We start from the raw sequence: 24,686 nt of genomic DNA on the forward strand, positions 1-24,686 counted from the left end.
GATTTTCTTGTCACAATTTCCTTAGCCTTGTGACTAGACGACGGAATGATCTTTTCCTCTTTACCAGATAAATCAAGATTTTTATTTATTGCAAGTGGTGGTGTTATGATCGCAAGTTTTACTAGTTTTTTATGCTGCGCTAGTACGTTTCTTTTATCAACGACGTCAGTCCGGGAATGAGCCTTCCCCTTCTAAGATTCAAAGTATTTTATTAATTAAAATTTCATTTGTCTATAACTCTGGACCCAATGAAAATAAGTACCACTTATGACATATCGTTGAAAAGCTCTGAGGGCTTATTACTGCAGTTAAGAAAAAGTGCAAAATCAACATTTTTTTTGGATTTTGGTCTTTTTTGGACACTTTTGGTTAAGTCGATTGCAATTAAAAGGGGAGGTGCAAAACTAGGTGCTACAACAGTCATAAATCCAAAATTTGAACATCCTACGGCTAATCGTTTTTAAGTTATGCGAGATATATACGTACGTACAGACGTCACGCCGAAACTATTCAAAATAGATTCAGGGATGATCAAAATGAATATTTCTGTTGAAATCTGAAAACCAAAATTTTTCGCTATCATAGTAATTCCTTTACTTTGTACAAGGAAGTAAAAATGATATATGTTTTCATGTTCGAAATACGATTTAAAAGAAAATGGCCAATTATGTAAATTGTAGAGTTTCCTCTATTATATTTAAAATAAAACTTTTCAATATCTTTTACACAATATTTTAACGAAGTTTTTGAAATTTCACCACTAATATGAAACAGATGAGAAACATTTCACGTAATGTTTTTTCGTATAAATTGAAACTTTCAACTGTAAAATAAATAAAATATTGTACAATAATGTTGAATAGTAAAAATTAATAATTAAATATAAACTAGCACTAGATAGGGAATCTTGGAGAGCTGCATCAAACCAGTCAAATGACTGAAGAAAAAAAAAATTAAATAGTGTAATTATTTTCTATCTTCTTGTTTAATCTACATAACTTTAAAATTAAATCTTTTTCTACTGTCTTGAATAATATGACGTAACAAAGAATATCCGTGTAATGATACTTCGCATTTATAATTATAAAAATCCATTAAAAAGTGGATTATATATAGGTATACATATCAGTATATGAATTGAAAATGTTATTTATATGAAGACGATCGAAGTATAGGTTACGTTATAATAAAGGAGAGAAATAAAAAAAAGAAGACGATGATGATGATGATGATGAAAACGAAGACGGGTAAACGGCGGGGGAGTAGTCGCATGGGATTGATTGTGTCGAAAAGGATAAGATGGAAGTAAATATCTTCTCTTCAATGAAATAGTGTCGTTATTCACTTGTCTTGAGAGATATAATTAGATTAATATAATAAGATAGAAGGTTGCGTAATATCTTATATTGTGTAATATCGAATTGTAAGTCTGTGTAATATCGAATACTGTTTAATATCTTGTTGATTATACGCAGAATTCAGTAGAAGAGCTTAATGTGTTTTATACGTTACAGAGAACTCAACCAGTGAAAATTACTATTCAATTCAGTTCCATTAACAATAAAGAGTTTATTCGTTGAAAGTTTAAGTGATACTTTATTAAAGGTGAAATTAAGGTGATACTTTAAAACGATAGAATATCGATTTTACTTATTTGCTAATACCGTAATAATTAATTTATCGATTAATCATCTTTATTTGTTAGAGTTTCTGTTACAGTTTTATTTTTACTACATCTTATTATTTATTTTATCGGCATATTTATCAATGTAATATGTTTCTCAATATGGAAGACAGTTATGAATAGAAATTTTAATTAAATATAGTGTACCGAACGGATAGGTAAAAAGATAAGCAGATATATTTAAATAGATTCGGTTTCTACTAATTTAACATCTAAATGAGAATTTCGTAATCCCACTTTACTTTGAAAAAAATCATTAACATTGTGTTTGTTAAAAAATATGTTCGTATATTTTGATGATTCACAAAAAAAAGTAATAAATTTTCAAGAATGGCATTTTCACACGGTACAAATCATTCATCTCATCCTCTGAAGCAATACCTAATGGTGGTTCCAGAGATTAAACATATTTTCAGGACATATTCTAATGGTAAAAATAAAGAAGATTTATATAAATATAGACTCGAAAACGCTTCGCCAGCGAGTATCGGCTGCCGAACGATTTCGTCCTGATCTGTAAGCTTTCGGTCAAATTAAGCCACAGTATAATTCTTGTGACTCAAATTAAAGGGTAAATTTAAGGTTTAAGGTTTAAGATTTAAATTAAAGGTTTTAAGGTTTTGTATGAAATCTGATCAGCAAGATTGAAAAAAAAGGTCCCAGGACTGTATTTTTAGGAGTTTTAGAGAAACGTGGAATAAGAGACAAAATATTGGGCTAGAAAAACACACGATTTTATGTTTGAAGTAAAGTCATTTTTTTAAATGGGTAATAAATCACAGAAACGTTTTAAGCAAAACTTGCAAAGAATTTGTTCCTGAATAAAGAGATATGAAAAAAGGACACAGAAACTAAATACAAAAGAAAAAACTTTGATGTTTATTAAAAACAAACATATCAAAATGTGACAGATTTTAACCCACCTTATTAAACGTAACAAAATTCTCAATATTACAAAATAAAAAGTATTAAATATTTATAGAAAAATAACAAATACAAAAAATTAAATAAACTGCTGAAAATTTCCTCCGCCACAGTGGATACTGCACTGTGCCCTACAATGTTTTTGGTGACTTTTCGTACTTTAGCTGGGATATTTTGAATTAGTTCTGCACTGAGAATTCTAATAACGCTAATGTTCATATACCAATGATTTCAAGTTGCCCCACAGGTCCAACTGTGTTAAATCGAACGACCTTGGAGAACAGTTGATTGGTCCTTCACATCCAATCCGCTTGTTTAAAAAAAGTCGATTTAAGTATTTAATCGCATTAAATCTAATTAATTTTTGATTAATTTTAAATATATCTAATACATTTTTATTGATTTTCTTTAATTTTATTATTTTTTAGAATTTATTTATTTTTTGTAAGAGTTAAATATTTTTAAATTTACCCCTTATTTTAGGTCCCAAGAATTACAATGTTGCTTAATTTTACCGTACGCACAGAAATCAGAGCGAAATGTTTCGCCGGCTGCCAATCGGTAACGAAGCGTTATCGAACCTATGTTTATATGAAATTATTTATTTTATCCAGTAGAATATGTCCTGAAAGTTTGTTAAATTATTCGGAAATCATTTGGTATAAATATTCTGAACCGCGATTATACTTTTAGTTATTTTTACAACCCACCGGGTTGGCCTAATGGTTAAACTCGTCATCGCAAATCAGCTGATTTCGAAGTCGAGTGTTGTAACGTTCAAATCCTAGTAAAGACTGTTACTTTTATATGGATTTGAATACTAGATCGTTGATACCGATGTTCTTTGTTGGTTGGGTTTCAATTAACCGCACCACTCAGGAATGATCGACCTGAGACTATACAAGACTACATTTCATTCACATTCATACATATCATCCTCGGAAGGAATACCTTATGGTGGTTCCGGAAGCTAAACAGAAAAAGAAGATTATTTTTGTACAAATAAATGGCGTACAACTTACGTAGAATTTGTAACTTACAAAGTAGTGTTTGTAGTTAACATATAATAAAGTGTTAGATTTGTTTCGTTTGAATGTTTCATCAACATCAAAGATTAAATTAGTAACATTAGAATTTTGAGTTATTTTTTCATCAACTTTCTTTAAAAAATATATCCGCACTTACACATGGTTGTTATTTGTTGGTAGAGAATGAGACGAAAAATTTGTTCCAAAGTTCAGTTATTTAAAAAAAAAATTTACATAAATGTAATTAGTCAACGCACAGTCAAACGGTACAATACAGTCAACGTACTATTATTGAATGATAACTGTTTGAAAGACATCGATAGAGAACACTATCCTGTTATCCTGGATTCCGGCGCTTTTATATTTTTAAATAAATATAAATATCTACATTTAGCTGTTAGTTATGAATATATATTGTTATTTACCTTAAAAAATCCTTGTTTATTATTCGTTTGTGTTTTAAACGATTTTCATGGTGTGTGGGGTGGGAAGACCGCCATTCATTTACATAAACTCTCTGCCTAATTTTAACTAAACTTCATTGATATCTTGTAAGTCCAGGTAATTGTAAATACTCTTTTATGTTCTTTTTTCTTTTTATAAAATCTTCTATGAATGTACTATCAGATAATTAAACACAAAAATGTTTTTAATCCGTGAAAGGTCCCAAAGATATTAGCGTATTATTAATTTTAAATTCATTATTTTCTGTGATTGCCAAAATCAAGTGACTCATATATTTGCAAATGTTAATCATCATATTTGTTTCATGTAATAGATGTGTTGATGTTTAATATTAAATTGTTCTGTCTGTTACGCTGGCGATAAAAAAGTAATCTTTTTTGAATTTATTAAATTTAGTTATCTCTTTTTGAAGTAACTTTTTCAGAAAAGAATCATTGTAGAATTAAAATATCAGGATTACGCTTGTTGAAGATGGATTACCAAATAAAATTCGATCCTTGGTGTGTACCAGCCAAAGTAGAAGCAGGAGACAATGTCAGCCACCCTTGAGGTACTGAACGAGAACATCCTGTTTCATTATGCTTCATGTTTTGGTTGTAACAAGGTGTTATTTTATAGTTAAAATATCTAGAAAACTAAAATTGGCTTTATTCAAGTAAAAGTAAAGTGATGCTTTAACGAGCTAACCATAATGTTATAACCCACCGGGTTGGACTAGTGATGAACGCGTCTTCACAAATAAGCTGATTTCGAAGTAGAGTGTTCCAACGTTCAAATCCTTGTAAAGGCAGTTACTTTTATAGGGTTTTGAATACTAGATCGTGGATACCAGTGTTCTTTGGTGGTTGGGTTCCAATTAACCACACATCTCAGATATGGCCGACTTGAGACTGTACAAGACTGGAGTTCATTTATACTCATACATATCATCATCATTCATCCTCTGAAGTAATATGTGACGATGATTCCAGGAGGCTAAACAAAAGCGTAAAAAAAAAACCATAATGTTATGAATGTGAATGCAGTTGTGAAATTGTCCGCTATAACGGTAGGTTGCAGCGGGTATTTACTGTTTTTTTGTTTAATATTGTGTTTCTGGTGTTTGGAAGTATAATTTTTGGGTGCGGATCTGGATTTCGGCCCCTCGATTCTGGAGTTTCGGTTTCCGTTTTTATTTATTCTTATTAATTATACTCTTCTGTATACTTTGTTAGACCTTAGCAGTCATAGTCTGCGGTTTTCTTAATTATATTTATATCTTTTTTTTTTTTTTTGACTGTAGGGGTTCATATCAGATCATATAGACAGTTCTCGGAATGATGTTCAACAATTTTACGTGATCTGACATTAGTTTTACTCGAAAAACTGTTTATTTCTGACAATGTTTATAACAGCTGATCGGAGTTGTTTACATTTTGACTAAAAAATTTGGTACTGAGATAACATGATGTCAGATAAGGATGGTTTGAAATTTGATGGGGAAGTTAGTAAGACCTCTGCGAGGACTGGGGCTATTGAGGGGGCATGGGAGTTGTAAACTCTCTTCTGGGGGCGGAAAGTCTGAGCTACGTGTGCGAGGCAATTGTTTACCTTTGCAAAAAGGGAGTAGTAGTTCGTGTACCTCAATGGATGTGGCTGCTGATAACGACCAGAAAGTGAGTCTTCGGTGTTTCCTTCTTCTCTAAGGTAACAGGCTTGGGATAATGTGCGGCAGTCTAACCGCGGTCGTAGTGTTTATGCTTCCGATTCTGGCTGTTCTCCAGGCCGCCATCTCCACTTCACACTGAGCTGTCTCCAGCTCAGTGTGAAGTGGAGATGGCGGAGGACGGTTTTCAGGGGGTGGGAATGTCGAAACCTAAGCGGCAGCAACCACGTTCTCCAATGAAGAAGGGACCAGAAAAAGTTCCGCCAAGGTGCTGCGAGTTCCGTGGTTGCATCGGAGGGTACGAGTGATCACTTCGGTTCTAATCGTGTTCCTATTGAGAAAAATGAAGAAGAAGGTATGAAGGGTGGTGAATCCTGCCCCCGAAGACCTAGGCGCTTCTAACGAGAAAGGTGAGGTAGGAGTGATTGAGGTTGAGGAGACATTCTGCTGCAGTGCTCCTCGTGCGGTAGATTTTACTTACTGGTTAGAGGCAGTGAGAGGGTGGTGGGTGAGGCTGCTGCCTTCGGGGTGTCCTCGGTTCTCCCGGCGTTCGGCGCGACCCAAAAAGCCACTGTTGTAACAATATTTGGGCGGCGAAGAGGCTAGTTAAACACCGTGTCAAGATTGGCTGGGTGCATTTGTCGGGCCGGTTGAGGGACTCCTAGGACAGATGTTTCCGGTGTTAGGGTTTAGACCATATGTCCTCCGACCGTCGAGGTGTTGACCGATCAAGCCTTTGCTTTAATTGTGGGAATAACGGGCATAAACGTGCTTAATGCATTCACCCGCGGGTATTAGCGATCTGCAGGAAGGAGGACCACCGAACGAATGAGTGTTCTGGCCGGACGTGAACTTTCGTCCTGACGATACGGGTAGGTGCTGGCGGCCACTGGGCATCAGTGGTAGCGAAAGGGTGGTTTAGCGACTGGGTGTCGGGCTGCCCCCAGTAGAGTCGTTGTTCGTCTGCACTTGCGTGGGTGGGCGCTGATGATGAAGCACGGGAATTCTGGCACCGCGGAGCAGTTACGACCGAGTCCTGGCGCAGGTGACCTTCGGGTTGCCTTCGTTACAGGCAGGCACTCAATGACCAAGTCTTGGTGGGGGTGACTCTCGGAATGCAGGCACTACAAGACCTGTTAAAACAGGCACTACAAGACCGAGTCCCGGCTCCAGCGGCGGGGTGGTCGGGGTGATCGCCGGGTCTGGTAGAATTCTTGCTGTGAGAGTTAGAGCCGTGGCACCTCCTACGGCTGAGTTACGCTTAAATGCGGGAACGGCCCTGGGAAGCTTCGAGAAAAAAAATGTTATAATTAAAGCGATCGAAATTAATTATTATTTATTTTTTCGTTTATAATAATTTTTATTTTATTATTTAGGTAATGTATTCAAAGAAAATAAAACTAGCGTACCAGTTAAAAATTAAAAAGACGTTTTCATCTATGAATCTAATTTAACATAAACAAAGAAATGGTTTAGTTGAAGTCTCCATTACCTATAATCACCGGTGAAGATAACCAGCAAATGAACATAATGTAACAGAAGTTGAAAAAATTGATCCTTTAAAAAGAAAGTATAAAATAAAGCTGTCAAAAATAAATTAGCGCAAGCAAAACAAATATATATATTATTAATACGAGTATATATATATATATGAAATTATGAAAGTAATATTGGTAACAGAATTTTTTTTTTTGTTCGTGTTAATAAGGAAAAATAACGAGAAAGATTATTATTGGCCGAACTAACTAAAATCAAATAAAGCCGGAACACTGATCAAATAAAAACAATGTTGAGTTTTAAATAAACCTGGGAAAGAAAATACCATGAGGTACATAAAATATTTTGTAGGGTGCAGCATGAAAATATAAATTTACTTAACTGCTAATTTACTTATAATTTTTATTAAAATTTTAATTTTACAGTTTTTTTTTTTTTTTTAAGTAAATTACTTTTGTCATTCTGTGATCGAAGACTTATATTTCATTTCTCTAACTGAAAGGACAGTTGTAATAATTATTGGTGGCTTTTTTTACACTTAATCTTTCGTATGATTAAATTTAAACTGTGATTTTAATCCTGAAATAAAATTTTATTATTTTTTTCTTGAAGAGTTGTTTGTGATGCACTTTTAATTGTTTTGTGTAAATAAACTTATTGTTTTTATTACCATTAAGTGGTTGTTTAGGACTCCATAGAAATGAAAAATTAATGGATACATATATAAAAAACAATCGCTTTGAAAATTCATAAAAAATATATATATATATATATATATATATATATATATATATAAAATAAAAATAAAACTCAAGAAAAAAAATATATAGATAACTCAAAATAATGTAGTATAGTGTGCAAATTGCTTTAATCGGACAAAACAGAAGCAGTACAAAGATGTAAATTAAAACATGGATTTAGGTGTTTTAAGTTGATCCTTAAATTAAATTATTTATTCAGTTAAATAGTTTTTTTATTGTTGCTATTTGTCTCTAATTATTGTATGATTCTTGCACAATGCAATTATTTATGCTATTTATTTTTCTATTTATTAGATTTCTCCGAAATCCAAGTGAATTGAAAAGTATTAAAAATATATCACTTTTACGTCAACAAATGAGTAATTAATTAAATAAAATAAATAATAATAATTGATTTAATTAATTAAATTAAATTAATTAACTGGATTTAAGTTTTAAGTAATTTGAAAGTTTAAAAAATTAAAACCTTAAAAAATTGAAAGTTTCTTTTCTTCTACATCACCACCTAGACCTCCGACAATGTTCTTCATGTAGCTTAAATTTTTTCTTATTATTGTATAACGTATACACTCAAACGTAACATGACAAACCTTCTTTAGAAATTTTTGGTTTAAGAAATTTTTCTATATGAATCGCTGAAGAATTTGAGAAAACTATCAGTAAATCTCGACTTAATCCTTAACGTGTAAAAACAATTTCTACAAAAGTTTCATAGCACTTTTAACCAGAACTGTTGTATACCCTTGCGAAAGTCGGTCGCAATAAACATCCAGTGCGGTATAATAGTCATATACAGAGTGTACCACGAAGATCCCTCGGGACCTTCATAACCTATTCTACTCGTGTAAATAATGAAAGAAGTCCATATAAACATATGTCCTTCAATGCTTCGTTTATGACTTAACGGCTAGTGAAAGATATCGCTCCGATTTCAGTTACCCCGGTAAAATGAGGTCGTACTGAAATTTTTAGGACATTAATTAAGGAGCAAAATTAGTGATATCTTATGGGTTTTGACCTGAAAAAATCGAATAAAACAGGATCCAAAACCGTGTCTGTAGTAATTTTTGAGAAATCTGAGATTAATACCAATAAATAGAAGTAATAACTCTGTTTTTTATGTTTGACGTATAATAACTTTGTTAAATGGGTAATAAACACATAAAACTTTAAAACAAAACTTGAGGAGAATTTATCCTGAACATAATAGTGTAAGATAAGGTGAATAAAAAAAAAGTTAAATTCAAATTTTGTTTAGAAATAGTACATTACATTACTACATTTGTCAGAAAGTATTTATTTAATATAAACAAAAACCTAATACTTTTTTGTGAGGTGAAATATTTGTAAAACAAGAGTTACTGTTACAAAATTAAAAAAAAAAATTTTTACACAGCAATTGTAAGATAAACATAAATAAATAAAAATTATTTAGACAATATTTTTTTTTTTATTAATGGCAGAAATACAATAAATTATTTTAAAAATTATTATTTTAAAGTTAACAAAAAAAAAACAACTTTTACCTGCTGATTATCATTTATTATTATTACGTGTTTATATATTCAGACTTATTTTAAGTCAAATATAAAAAAAAACAGAAATTTTTACTCCAATTTATTGTTTTTTACCCCTGATTTTTTCAAGTGTACCTGAAATTCGGCAAAATATTTCGCTAGCCGTTACACGCAAACGAAGCATTTTAAGTTTACATAAACGTTTTCCATTATTTTCACGAGTGGAAGAAGTTATGAAAGTTCCGAGAGAACTTGGTGATACATTCTACATAAATTCTTTGAATTTCCTACGTGGCTAGGAAACCTTTCTTTCTTTTAGGTAGATTCCCAAGAAGCTTCCTGTTGTAATAATTACCATGATTCGACTTCCGGAAAATTTTACATATCTTCACGTTTCACATCCCCCAGACCCCAAAATCACCGTCAGTTCAAAAGTTTATATATACATTTAAAAATAAATAAATAAATAAATAAATATATATATATATATATTTCACTTTCTTGTGTTCACGATAACTGCCGTAATTTTGCGCCTTTGCACTTTCAAATTGTTCGTTAAAAATAACTTGGCCCAAAATCTCGTTCGTTAACGGCTAAAATCAGACCATGGGGGTGGAAATGGGCGGGGGCTTTTTCGGAAAAACAAAATATCACTATAACTTTCTTATTAAGTAAAATATGGAATTCGTTTAAAGTGTCTACTATTTTTTGGATAAGGTCTATATATTATCTACGAAAGGTTTTTTGATATCACCAACCATTAGCCCAGGGGGTAGAAAAAATTGGATTTCGAAGACAAAAAAAAATCATTCTTCCCATAATAGACACAGTATCAAATCTGTTTAAAGTGGGCGTTGGTCCTCTAAACATTACCTTCATATCTTCAACTTTTATGTGAAATAAGTTTTATGACCAACCGTTTCGGGAAGGAATGAATAAAATGTTGCTGGAATTGTAAGAAGATGGGGCTTGTCTAATGCTAAACATATGAAAATTTTTTCCACATGCAACCATTGTCGTATTGAGTAAATTTGAAATTTTTCTTAACTTTAAGGTGGAAATCTTTTTTATAGCCTATTTAGCACCGATAAAATCTACCTAAACAAAAAAGGGATTTTTTTTTTATTTAGCCTTCCCAACAACCGTATGATATTGCTTCAGAGGATGATTTATATGAATGTAAATGAAGTGTAGTCTTGTACATTCTCAGATCGACCATCCCTGAGATGTGTGGTTAATTGAAACCCAACCTCCAAAGAACAGCTGTATCCACGATCCAGTAGCTAGGAAATCTAGTAAAAATTAACAGCTTTTGTGCGGTATACTTAGAACTATGATAACTAAGTGGAAAGAAACCAGATGATTAAATATATGGTTGCGTTTTCTAGGAAAAGGTGTGATTGAATAAAAATATTACCGTTATATTTTTAGGTTGGAATATTTGTAGGTTAGGAATGAGTGTAATTTCTGATGAAAATAATATACCATTAAAGAGACATAATATTTAGAAAGCTTCCCCACTAAATAAAAAATAAAAAATAAAAAATAAATAATGATTCTGTTTTACTTTGAAACATTCTTATGATTTTTAAAAATATTAATGCCATGATCATTATAAATTTTTTAAAATTTTATGAACATGTTTGTAAGGTTTCATCTGTTAACAAAATAATTTCAGAATTTTAAATAATTTTACAAAAAATATAATTATAATTTATCATTATAATTAATATTGTTACGATAATAATTGAATTAAGATTATAAAATAATCTAGTGTAATATTTACTATTATGTTGGTAAAAAATTAAATAATCTCTTTGAAACGTTTTTTGTAGCATGTATATAAAACAGAATTTTAAAATGCAGTTTTATAATAAGCACTTAATTAGTTTCACTTCAGTATTTTATTTGAAATACCTAATTTTTCATACTTGAATCATTAAGTATAACAACTCTGTATATACTCGTATTTTATAAATATGTCTTTAGAATATTTTTATGTGCATCATGTATGAAAAATATTTATTTCAGTAAAGGTTACGTAGTATTTATTCATTACTGCCTATTGTTTAAACTATATAAATTACAGTTCACGCCCTAAAATAATTAATAGCGGTGTAATTTAATGAGTGACTTAATTATTGATATAGGCATATACGCATGAAATTAAACTATAACAATTAGGAATTTTTAAAATTAAACACAAAAAAAGAATTACCTTTTTTTTATCAAATGAAAAAAAGAATTAGCATTTTTTTTTTGTAGCTAATGACTGAATAAAACACCGGGCGTAATTCTGGTTTTGAATGGATTAAAAGCGTTTTACGTTTTATTCATTTAATTCCACATTAATACTTGCATGAAAGTACATTTGTTCCGTTGCCATTTTTCCTTTTTTCCTAAATAAAAAAAATAAAAACTGTTGTACGGTTTTTTTTATTCATTAGAAAACGATGAAGTATTACTATCTTTAGTTCTCTATTCTACTGTATTTATGTTTCTATACCGGTTCAATAATGTATTATATGAATGTTAACTGGAAAAAAAGATTAAGTGTGGAAAGAGTTAAAAAAAAACAAACATAAAAACTATGTTTATTCATAAAAAATAAACTTGATTACCCAAATATAACATCACATTAATCATTTTACTCAGGTTTTGTGTTTTTATTTTTATTTAATCGTATCATAATGGTAAGATGTATGCTTTTCCATGGATGAAAAAATAAACGAGACTTGTCGTAGGATTTACCTGCAACGATTAATGGCAATATATCTGGAAGAGAAGAAGTACCACAAAATACAAAATGAATGACATTAAAAATGTAATCGATTTAAATCTATATTTTTACATAAAAATAATAAATAAATAGTAACAAAAGTGTTTAAAGTAGATTACATAAGCAAAGAATAAAATAAAAAAAGTCGGTGATTGAAATTATTTCAGAATAAATTATTTATATACCAACACGTATTTAAGCATTTACAATTTGGGCATGTAGGAGATTGGAAAAGATTAAACAAAACTAAAAATGAAGAAGTAGTGATAATAGACCCTTAATTAAAACAATTCAAATAGGAAAATTTTATATAATGGGAATATCGGGAAAGGATATCTTGTGGTGATTAAAACAGTGCTAAAAGGATACCAGAAAGTACAAAGATAAGAAAGGGTGGAAAAAATTAATTATAGATTATCTAGAAGGAAATAAGAGTTGCAAAGATAAAAGTTTAGCTGGGAATAGAGCCAAAGGGCTATGAATTTGGTGCAAGGGCCCTATCTCCTTATAAATCTATGCTATTGTACGAGGGTTATTTTTTTTCAAGATCCGATCGGTCAAGAAATTAAAACCACAGTGAAAATAAAAAAAAATTTATTTGTAACAAGTCCTTAGATAGTTACGCTATTTCTCTACATAGTCGCCACTCCGATGTACACATTTTCGTAGCGTGGTAATAACTTTCCAATACCCTCGTCATAGAACGGAGCCGCCTGTGTTTTCAGCCATGTTTCTACGCTGATCTGCAACTCGATGTCAGTGCCAAAATGTTGTCCCCCTAGCCAGCGTTTCATGTGATCAAAGAGGTGAAAATCGGATGGACCCAAGCCCGGGCTGTATGGTGGGTGATCAAACACTTCCCAACGAAAACGCTGCAGGAGCTTCTTTATTACAGCTGCAGTATGCGGCCGACATCTGTCACGGAGAAAGACAATGCCTGATGCCAACATTCCTCTCCGCTTATTCTTATTCACCCACCATACAGCCTGGAAATTGGTGAGTATAAAGTGATTGTAATTCTTATCATTATCAGGCATGAAATTCGAACCATTCGTATTCGTTGTTTTTTAACCAATCATAAGGTGAGAGTAATTCTTATCATTATCAGGCACAAAATTCCATCCAATCGACCTCACTTTGATGGTCCAGTAATTTTTTGAGATTATTTCTAACATCATATTGGTCAAAAGCTACTCCCAGAATCAGAAAATAGATAATTTCTGCACATGGATCAGCGGCTGTTTGCACAACCAATCACTTCCTTCCTTATTGAATATTCTATCTGGGATTGAATACAAAGAATCTGTGTTTTGGAAAAATATTTCGTTTTTATGTAAAGATGGAATTGTGTAGTTTTAGACGAACAGCAAAGATGTTAAACTACGTAAGTAGCTGAACTAGAAGAGAACTACCATCAGGGTATCGTTTAATAGATAGAAAAAAATGACAAAAAGGTTGTTTTAGATTTTAACAAAAGTTATTTAAGAAAAACTTTTTCTGCACATATATCTGTGGAAGGTAGTGTGTACTGAAACAAGTGTTGTTTATTTTAATTTTGTGAAAAATCAAGAAACATATTTTGTTGTTATTTGTTCTGTGTTACGGTGGATTTTCATCAAGTAAAGGCTTCATCCATCGATTTTTTTATTTCTTTATACGTTTTCATGAAATCAAGTCGTATAGAAATACATGACTTCGTTTGTAATCTATACAGTAATTTAAAAAAATTTCAAACGAACCAATCAAGAAAATAATTTATGTATTAGTTTCAAAAATTTGAGACGACATAAGTAATTAAAGTAATTACTTAAATTTAAAATTATATAATTATACAAATTGATGTTTTCAAAAGCATAATTGCCATTAGACACGATAAAATACTTTTATCAGAATTTTAATCATACTCTGTTAGCTTGTTAGATACTGAAATCAACTTGTCCAACTAAACCAGCACGCTGTTATAATCACCCCACTCAATACCAACTCTCCGCCAAACCTCTCTGAGGTTAAACAGAAACTGGTAAAGGTATCTTTTTAATTAACTAATTAATCTAAACAATTTATATATCTTGTTACTCAAAAAATTTAACTATTTCATTTTTTTGTTTATTTATTTTTTACAAAAAAAAAAACGCTACACAGTAACAATAATAATAAACCAAAAGACCTGTGTGGATATTTTTTTTTTATTTCCATCAATATTTTTTTGTAATTTGTTTAATTGATTGTACCAATTTTAAAGTGCAGATATTATAAAAAAAAAGGTTTTTTTTTTGTTTTGATACAATATTATTTTCAGTTTGATAAAACAATTATTTAATTTTTCCTAACATATTGATTTACGTCATTTATTCGTGCAAAATATAAAAATTCATGAAGATATGTTATTTAATTTTCAGTGATTGAATGTATTTTTATACGTGTTGAGTTGACACAGGAGGTTAACGCTGCTTACCTTCTCTCTTGGGTGGATGGCTGTTGGATATCCGATCTGCTGGCTATATTTTAATCTAACCAATACCAGACAAATTCAATTAATGTTTGTACTAAATAAAAATATTGATGTAATAATAAATATTAGAACATTTCATTATTATTGAGTATGAGTTTTGAATCATCCATCGTGTACGATTCTGGACGGACAAATGGTCTCACAGATTATCCGAGCGAGAATGAGGTTCTAAATACGGATGCACGATGGGAAAATTGAAGGATCAAATTCGTAGGTGATTGATTGATGGGTTTATAGGCTTTTGTTTCTACATTATCACCTTATTGTTGATATCAATCGTGTATTTTGTATACGAGCTAGTGTTTGTTATGTATGCGTGAGAACTATATATGTAAGTGATTTGAGAATGGCTGATTCGGTTCTATGATTGTCACTCGAGCTGTTACAATCCTTCATCAGGTCTAACTTTCATTAAGCCTAGACACATTAATCGATTCTATTGTGTATACACTTTTTTTAAATTGTTGCTATCTTACTTACTAATGAATTATCGAGGTAAAAATATAAGAGGTTAGTAATCGTTATTCTCTTTCATTTTTATTATGAAAAAAAAAAATTGTTTTAATATATATTAGATAATAATACAAATTGATCTTTTATAGACAATGACATAAAATTTAGTAAGCTTCGTAATAAATGCCTGAAAAAGTACATATTGAAATAGACAATGATCGATATAATGATAATCGACATAGACAATGACATTTATTGTTTCAAATTTTTATTTATAATCGGTTAAATTTTTGTAGGAACCTAAGTAAATTATATCACATATATTAAAAACACATATATTACACACATACATTAAAAAATAATCCCTGTTGGAATTCCTCAAAACTTATACATTAGTACTATATATAACTTCTTGTGGTAGAACGTAGTACGGACAGAAGGTAGTTTTGAAGAATCGTACTTTCAGAGGTATAGTAGAAAATAATAACGATAACATAAATCAAAATAATAGCATATTAATAAAACAACTAGAAAAGAAAAAGTGAACCAAAAAATAAAAAAGAAAGCGAATACAGAAACAGCGAGAAAGGGAATGAAGGATTGAACGAACGTAACACTGAGCAGGTGTAATTACACTATAGAGTTGTTAAGGTCCAGAACATGTAGCTTCTTAAGTCTTGTAACATTCTCACCGTTGTCTGGGAGGTTTACGGCCAAGTATTTAACGTAGTCATTTAGCTATAGTTCAGTTTCAAGCTGAAACGTTGTATTTCTTCCTTGACGTATTTTTGACCCAAATATTCATGAATTTTTTAACTTGTTTTTAACACACGACGGTACATCAGATATACACCTCGTTAGTTTGTTCTGAAACCGCTGTATGATTTCGATATTTGGCTTTCATGCCCTGGCCCATAGTTGGACGCCATATGTCCATATTGGTTTCAATATTGCTGGGAATAAAAGTATCTTATTAGACAAACATAACTCAGATTTCCTGCCCAGCAACAATACATTTTCTTGAATTTCATGTTAAGTTGCTTTCTCTTCTTTCTCTCATGAATCTTTCACTTCAAACGACGATCCGGATGAAGACCCAGGTGTCTTGTACTTTCAGTATGCGGGAATAAAATGCCTTTAAGGTGGACCCGTGGATAGTCTCCTCTCCTCATTGCGAATGTTACATGGTTCGACTTAGCTTGATTAATCTTCCTTGTACCCAGCCAATTGCTGATTAAATTTAATTAGGATTGTAGAACGGTTGGAGCCATAGTTCGGTAGTCATCAGCCAGAATAACCGTGTCATCGGCTATAAAAGTAACAGCGACTTCATTCTCAACCGAAAGGTTGGCTGTGATGGTACAGTAAAAAACAGATCCCAAAACTGAGCTGTGGAACCTCCCACTTAGTGTCAAGGAACGTAGATAATGCTTGGTTATATTTTACCTGAATGAAACGCCCATCCAGATAGCTACAAAGAACAATGTAATAATAAGTTTGAGGAACATTCTTTTTCAACTTGTATAAAAGCCTAGGCAGTCTAGGCAGCCTAGGCCTGCTGGACATCTAAGAAGGACGAACAGTATTTTTTCTCCTTTGATGACCTTAATAAGTCTTTGCGTTTGCTGAACAGTGAAATGCCATTACGGAAACCGAATTATTTTCCATAATTTATCTGTAATACCGTGACTGTGCTCCATAATAGGCCACATCCTCCGAAGAAATAACCTGCCATATACCTTCGAAAAAGCAGGCAACAAACCTATTGGGTTGTATATAGGATACATCATGAACGTGTTTACTCGGTTTTGGGTTGATAACAATTTGGGATACTTTCCACCATGTAGGGAAAAACGTTTTCCACAATGTAGGATCCATTAAAGAGGTTGTACTGAATTGCTGTGGTAGGAAACACAAATAGCATCTTATTAGTGATCAAATCAAAGCCTTCTGTGAGTACTGTCTGTTCCTGATCACTTGATATTATATTTACTACAACATGTCTACGTTATTTATTTATTACGCTGTTTTCGCGGTTATAGGGCATAAACGAAAAATATGTTGTCTCTTTATATAGTAGTGAAAAGAAATGAGATATTTCATAACAAAATGATTCCAATAAATAAAAGAATTATTAATTAATAAATAATTAAATTAATTATAAACGTTTTTTAAGATAAAGGAAATAGAATAACTTACCTGGATAATAAACAATATTTTTCTTCCGTACATATTCAGTATTTGGAATTTTTAATTCACAACTAAACACGGTTGGCGAAGCTAAGCCTTCGTCTGACAGTAGAACATTTGCTGACACGTCAAAAGTTCCTGAGCGTACGGTTGTTTGAACTTTTACACCAGGCACGGCAACTCTGTAACAGGTAAAATTGATTTAGTAATGAGTAAAAATAAAAAAGAAATATTCACTAAATATTATTTCCTAATAAATTGTAATAGATCGCATACATAGACTGTTTATAATCTATACGTTTTATAAAAATAGTAAATCCATTTGTCGATGTCTTTTTTCACTTCCACCGGCTTCATTTGAATGATTTCTACACTAGCATAGAATTAAATAAAAGGTAAAGTAATTAGACATTTCGTAATTATAGAATTTATTAATACAGATATTGATATCTATTTGCAAAAAAAATTTAAGTGTTTAGTTTAGTTATCAGGACCTAGGAACCTAATATTGATACTCAGGATGAGGGCTATCTTCTTAAATTGTGCATCATAAATGTATTTAGGATCATTTATGATTCTAATGTTATTTGTTTCTATGTGTTATTATTTTCCTTTTTATGTTGTTGTTTCATTCGTAGTACTGGACATTCTTATGATTTCTAGTTCACTACTGGCTGGACTTCATCAATGCTTCTGCTACCTTTGATTTATTGTTACGTCTAGAATATATTTAAGGTGTTTCTAGGGAAATTATTTTATAACTTGATTATTTTCTAGACATTTATTTATTGTTTTTAATCTACGAAACCGACTGTAAATATAATTTGAGATACAAAAAAAAATTTAATAAACTAATTTTGTGAATAGTTTTCAAGCAGTTCTTAGCAACAACCGATTTCTTTGACCTTCCATATTTATAATGAATCAAAAAATTCCTTTATTGTAGTTCAATCATCGTATTATTTTATCTATCCTTTAAGTTTACCTATCTCGCCATAAGTCTTAAATACTATATTGAAAAATTACTTTATAAATTCTTGCCCTTTCGAATTGTTTTATCTTTGACGTTTCCATTCCTGTCAGCGGTCTTTTTAGTAAAACTATTACTCATATGTGTCGTTAGAATTAATTTCTATTTAGTAATTCTTTCAATCAAGCGGCACTCTGTTTATTCTCTAAACCATCGGATCTTATGAATCATAAAATTAAAAGAATCGTTGAAGTACTTTTTAAATATAACACATAATTACCTAAATGTGTGTGTTTTTTCGGGACACTTCAAAAGTGATTTTATTCTCTTTACGAATGTCTGATTTCAGTTTTACACTTAATGTTTTTCTTTTGATTTTGTTTATCATTTTAACAAAGTTTCCATTATGATGAGAATGATTAAAAACAGCAAAAAATGTTTACCATGTTATCACACTTAAATTCGTGGGGAATATTAAAATTCTATTTAAGTTTTAATTTCTATGCTATCCATAACGTTATTAGGTATGAATCATGAAGGGCGTTACCCGTTGCTGTTCTGTTTGTTTATAAAATTGTTTATTAAATTGAAAAGCGGTTTTGTCCATATTTCAACTTGTTAAATTTATGTATACTTCTATTTTTTATAGCATAAAGATTGTATAATAATAATAATATTTTTTTTTTCTATTTAATCTACATTTTTATTGGATCCCCATAACTGTCACAGCAGTTTGTCAGGGGGTTTCCATATAAAAAAAAAGATTCAGAGTTAAGACAAAAACAGAAATCCATTGAAAAAAAAAACCAAAACAAGATGCATAACTTTTAATTAATTAACAAAACAAAACGAAAAATCTTCTTATCCTCATAAACATTATTTTGCTCCTCAAATTTCTCCTTTATGTTATTTAAAAGTGATTAATATTCTTAGTTTAATAAAAATTACGAGTTTCTTCCTTCAACTTCTTCATAAAAATGAAATTTAATGTGCCTGATTAAAAATCTGAGAAAATCTTTGGGACAAGATATGATAACGTACGATATCCATACTTCTTATGAGGCAGGTGTATAAAATAAGGTGTGTTACGAGTTTCATAGTTCATATTTTTTATTTTTAAAAAGTTTGATGAGAAAAGGTTATCCGTAATAATACTTTAATACACCAAATTTCTGCGTGATAGACATCTGATGATTCTGTGAAAATCTTGGATGTTTATTGGAATATGTCTATTTTTATAGGCTTTTAAAATAGTTATAATAACTTGTTTTTGGATAGAACGGATTACATTTAAATAATAATAATAATCCTCAGTAATACCAATCTTAAGATTGACTCAAATAATGTGTAATATACAGTATATAAAATATAATTTATGAAATGGAACTATAGAAGAAACATTTTACATTGTGTACTACGCAATCGAGCAGAAATAACGCTAATAATTTGGTCTAGACTAATTCCCTGCATCAAGTAAAAATTTCGTTAATAATAATGCCTAAATACTTATGCTCGGATTTATAAGTTACAACAGGCCAATTGTTGGAGAGCGAAGAATTTTGCAACCAAATACGTGGTTTTAAAAATAATTTTGTTTAATTACTGATTTTGGGCTACGGATGTGTATCAGAGCCGACATTTTTAATTAGTAATTAAGCCTTGATCATGAGCTCATCCGAACCCCCGTAGGGAAAGACACCCACCTTGTGACGATTCCGGTCGTCAACCCCCCCCCCCCCCATCACGATCATTGCCATGATGGGCTTTAACGGGAGTTGTCTTCAACTCCTCTTACTGATAACATCTCACAGTAATAGCCAGGGCTCGTTTGGAATGCCACCGATGTAAATGCCTCGGTAGACATTTACATCCGTGATTTTTAACTCAGCTTTTGCCTTCGTTGCAGGCCTCTTCCGGACATCTTGACTTTCCTACATGAACTAACTAGCCTTATGAACTAACTAACCGAGTTGGCGGAAGCACGAACCCTGCGCCTAGTTCTACATTTAAATAAGCTACTTGTGATTGTAAATGACTCATATCGTACGAGCCTATTGATCATGAGCCCAGTGTATCAGTGCATAAAGATCTTTTTGCATATGAAGTACAACTTCATATTTGCTATGACCAGAGGAACATCTTCAGCGAACTGATATAACCTATAAAATTTTATAAATTTATCGATTACAGTTGCAGTAATTGAACATAACAAATGTCTTAAGATAGACCCCTGAGGGACTCCAGAATTTATATGAACTTTATGATTCTGATATTTACCAACTTTTACATAGAAACTGCGGCTCGATCTGAAACCAAGTCAGCACACGTCCATCAATCCCGATTTCTTAAAGCTTTCTTAATAATACTGAATGAGAAAGGACATCAGATGGTTTAGAAAAATCGATAAACAGAATTAAAACATGGTTTCCTTTATTCAAATTCCCTTTATATAATAAATAAATCTGAAATGACTTTATTTACCCCCAGGGCCTGTAATAATAACTCTTATCATTATAACAAATATAATAATACAGTTGTTCTTTATAATTACTTGTGCAAAATGATTTCTCTACTCTTTTTAAATGATACATTTTCATGGAATAATAAAATTATAAGCCCCATAAATTTTAAACAGCAGTTCTTTCAATATTTCAATCATTATTAAGTGGTATCCCGGAGATTTAGCTGGGGGATATGAGATAACATATTTTACTTTTATTAATTATAACTATTTTAGAACAAATCTTCATCATCGTTCCAGTCATCGTCCTATCAACTCTGATGAAAGTTTTTAAACGGTTACTCCTAAACTGATTAATACATGTCCTTGAAGAAAATAACCTGATACAGAGAACCAATTTTATTTCAGTTTAAAACATTCTAGAATATGGCACCATATAAAATGGTCAATTTTTCCGCTTGTGGTTTAGACAGCAAGACGTGCACAATTGACGCTTTTTTAGATTGGAGCTCTACCTTTCATGAGTCGTATTTAAAGGTGTTCTTTATAAATTAAATTTATATCTATATAATAACGTATTATAAAATTATTCAATTAGTTTTGTAGATAGATTTTTGTAGTACTTCAAAAATTATGCTTATTCAAACTTAAAACAAATAATCGCACAAGCCTGAATTGTATTGTCGTTTCTCTGTAATTTACGTCAGAGATTTATGAAACTCGTAAGATAGTTTTATAATTGTTCTCTTATTGTAGTTGCTACTTGTCGACTTTAAAAAATGCAATTGCTGTATTACTAATTTGGACCATCATTAAATAAATTTGTTCAAGGATCGAGAATCGGTACTAACAAATTATTTTATTAATTATATTACGCGTAGTCTGTAGAGTTATATATACACACAAACTTTTATTTATTTCATCAATTATTTATTACATCTGAGAATAAAGTAATGAAGTATTAGTAATTTCACACTTTGTATGTCATCAAAATTTTTATATATAATACGATTGATGTAACATTTTTGGGGGTAAATAAATGTATTCAACTGTATTAATTACAATCCGTTTATTTAGAGTATTATTGTTGAATAGTTTTGCCTATTGGCTATAAATGGATATGTGCTATATGCATATTACTTGAGGGCATCAATTGGTGTTTCACCCTTGAGCAGTTTAGTAATCCAGCTTTAGGCTAAATCATGAAATGATTATTTCATTGTGTTACCTTTCAGTCCGTTTCCATGTTAGCACATAGGTCTTCTCTACACACACCCACATATATTAGCTTGCGTGCATACGTTTATTACATTTGCATTTATCGGCAAGTAGGTTTTTCTGTAAGATATGTAATGAAATATACTTTTAATAACATATAAATACTGAATTTGTTATTATATATATATTTTTTTCCTGAATTTTTACGGGCATCGACTGCTAGGGTCATTAGCCCTCGTCACATTCTTTAAAAGAAATTAGTATCACCATCAGGATCGTCATATGTAAGGGTGTAAAGGGTCCTTATATTTTATTTAAAAGCACAACATTAAGACACAATAACAAAACAAAACAACACTTACGGGGTGTAAAGGGCCCCGATATTAAAATTTGAGATAAGGTTCTCAAAAAGATCATGAAATTAAAAATACAACTTATCAATACCATTTCTTTCTTCTACCTGTCTCGTTTAAAGTTTGTTTAAGCACCCTCGGGGCGAAAAGAACCGCCGTGAAGCAGTATATTAGTCGCGCCAGGATGCCGTGGCAGTTGGCACCTTATAAACAGGCTACAGGCATCCATTGCGCTTACCCATAGCCTCGCACCCTCAGTTTACCCTTGAGGATCCCCCATGCCATCATTGGACACACCCCGACTCACTGCTCTTGAATGCAGACGAGCCAGGATGGCCTAGGCAAAAGGGCTACCTCCCTTCACTACACGTGCCACGCTTCGAGACTCCCATATACATAAAGAATTCCGCTTAGAGATTCTTTAACACAGTTTTAAAGATTTTTCAATTTTTACAGACTTCTAAGAAGTCCACTGGCGTGTAAAAATGCAACTATCTTTTCTTCATTTACATTATCCAGATCAGCAGTAATGTCACTTCTTAGACGGATCCTCTTTCTGAGGTCCTCATATATTGTACACTCTTCTATTAGATGCTTAATTGTAAATTGTACGTGTTTTATTGTAAACACCACACATTGGTCTCTCTTTGCCGGTTAACAAATATGAATTTGTCAATCGCGTGTGACCGATTCTAAGTCTGGTCACAGCTACTTGTTCACGGCGAGTCAACTTAAATCGTTTTTCCATTTATATGGCGAATTTTTCACTGAGTTTAATTTTGTATTTAAACTCTTCCAATCGGTATTCCATTTGTTTCTTATTATGTTCGTTAGACATTTTTTAACATCTGCCACTCTTACAGGAAATGCATCCTGTAGACTGTTGCCTTTCTGGCAGCTTCGTCTGCGCTTTCATTACCTGTAATACCAGCATGCCCTGGAGTCCATACAAATACGCATCGCTGTCCTCGTAGGTTTAGAACATACAAAATGGACAGGATGTTTGAAATTAGGATATCCTTAATGTTTTTGTTTCGAATTGCAACAAGTGCACTTAGAGAATCGGAACAAATTAGCAGTCTCTCTTCGCAATAATGTTCTGTGAAGCGAAGAGCTTGCTGATGACAGTAAGTTCTGCTGTATAAACTGGCCATATCTGGGAGTTTCCAACAATGGGCTTCTCCATTTACATATATGGAGCATCCAACACCATGTTCGGTTTTTAGAACCGTCAGTATAAATTCTAATATGTTCTTCGTAACTACTGACAGTTGCCAAAAATTCTTGTTGGATGATCACTGCTGGCTTTTTTTTATTTCTCCCTGAGAGAGATCGAACCTTGTATTTACCGCTGGCAAGAGCCACGGCGGTATTTCTCTTGTGGAAATTGTTAGAGTCTCCAGAATAGCAATTTCGTATTTTCTTCTTAATTCGTGGTACCTATTTCCGGCTGATCTGGAATAGGTAGCACGATATTCGTATAATGCAGCCATAGGATGATTATTAAGAAGTTTGTTATTTATATGGGCAGGAAAAGCCCATATATTTGCTGCGTATCATAGCAAAAGGATCTCTCTTCTATAATGTAGTGGCAGTATTCCGGCTTCAGACATTAGATTAGTCGCCGGACTTGTGCGGAAAGCGCCTGTCGCATATCTTATTCCGCTATTGTGAATAACGTCTAACTTTCTTAAATGCGACTTCCTAGCGGATGAATATACAATACATCCGTAGTCTAGTTTTGATTGACCCAATGCCTTATATAATCTCAATAATATCTCTTTATCTGAGCCCCAATTAATTTTCGATAAACATTTAATAATGTTTAAGGCTTTTTTGCATTTAACACTCAAGTCCTGTATGTGTAATCCCCACGTAAGGGATTTATCCAATACTAGTCCTAAAAATCTCACGTCTCTATATTGTATTGGATCATTGCCAATTTTCAACATAGGACTTTGATGAGGAATTCTCTTCCTACAGAAGTGTACACAACACGTTTTTTCTGGTGAAAATTGGAATCCATTATTCCTCGCAACTTCATTTTGAGCGTTAATCGCCCGTTGCAATTTGTATTTCACCATAGCAGCCTTGTTGCTGGCATACACAATTGCCAAATCATCAACATAGACGCTTTTGCTGATTTCTACTGGAATGGCTAATATCAATTTATTAATGACGTTGGTAAACAAGGTACCGCTCAACGGCGTACCTTGTGGTATGCCATTT

The 24,686-nt window shown here is 31.9% G+C and overlaps 1 protein-coding gene across 1 annotated transcript in view; it reads right to left on the reverse strand.

Moving 5' to 3' along the window:
* The window catches only part of LOC142328028 (uncharacterized), a 378,778-nt gene that overhangs the window by 95,538 nt on the left and 258,554 nt on the right, over positions 1-24,686 (reverse strand). The window contains exon 4 of the mRNA XM_075371472.1: positions 17,465-17,637. Within this exon, the coding sequence (XP_075227587.1) occupies positions 17,465-17,637 (173 nt within the window). The remainder of the gene's footprint in view (positions 1-17,464; positions 17,638-24,686) is intronic.

Source organism: Lycorma delicatula, chromosome 7 (genome assembly GCF_047948215.1).
Source record: "Lycorma delicatula isolate Av1 chromosome 7, ASM4794821v1, whole genome shotgun sequence".
Lineage (NCBI taxonomy): Eukaryota > Metazoa > Arthropoda > Insecta > Hemiptera > Fulgoridae > Lycorma > Lycorma delicatula.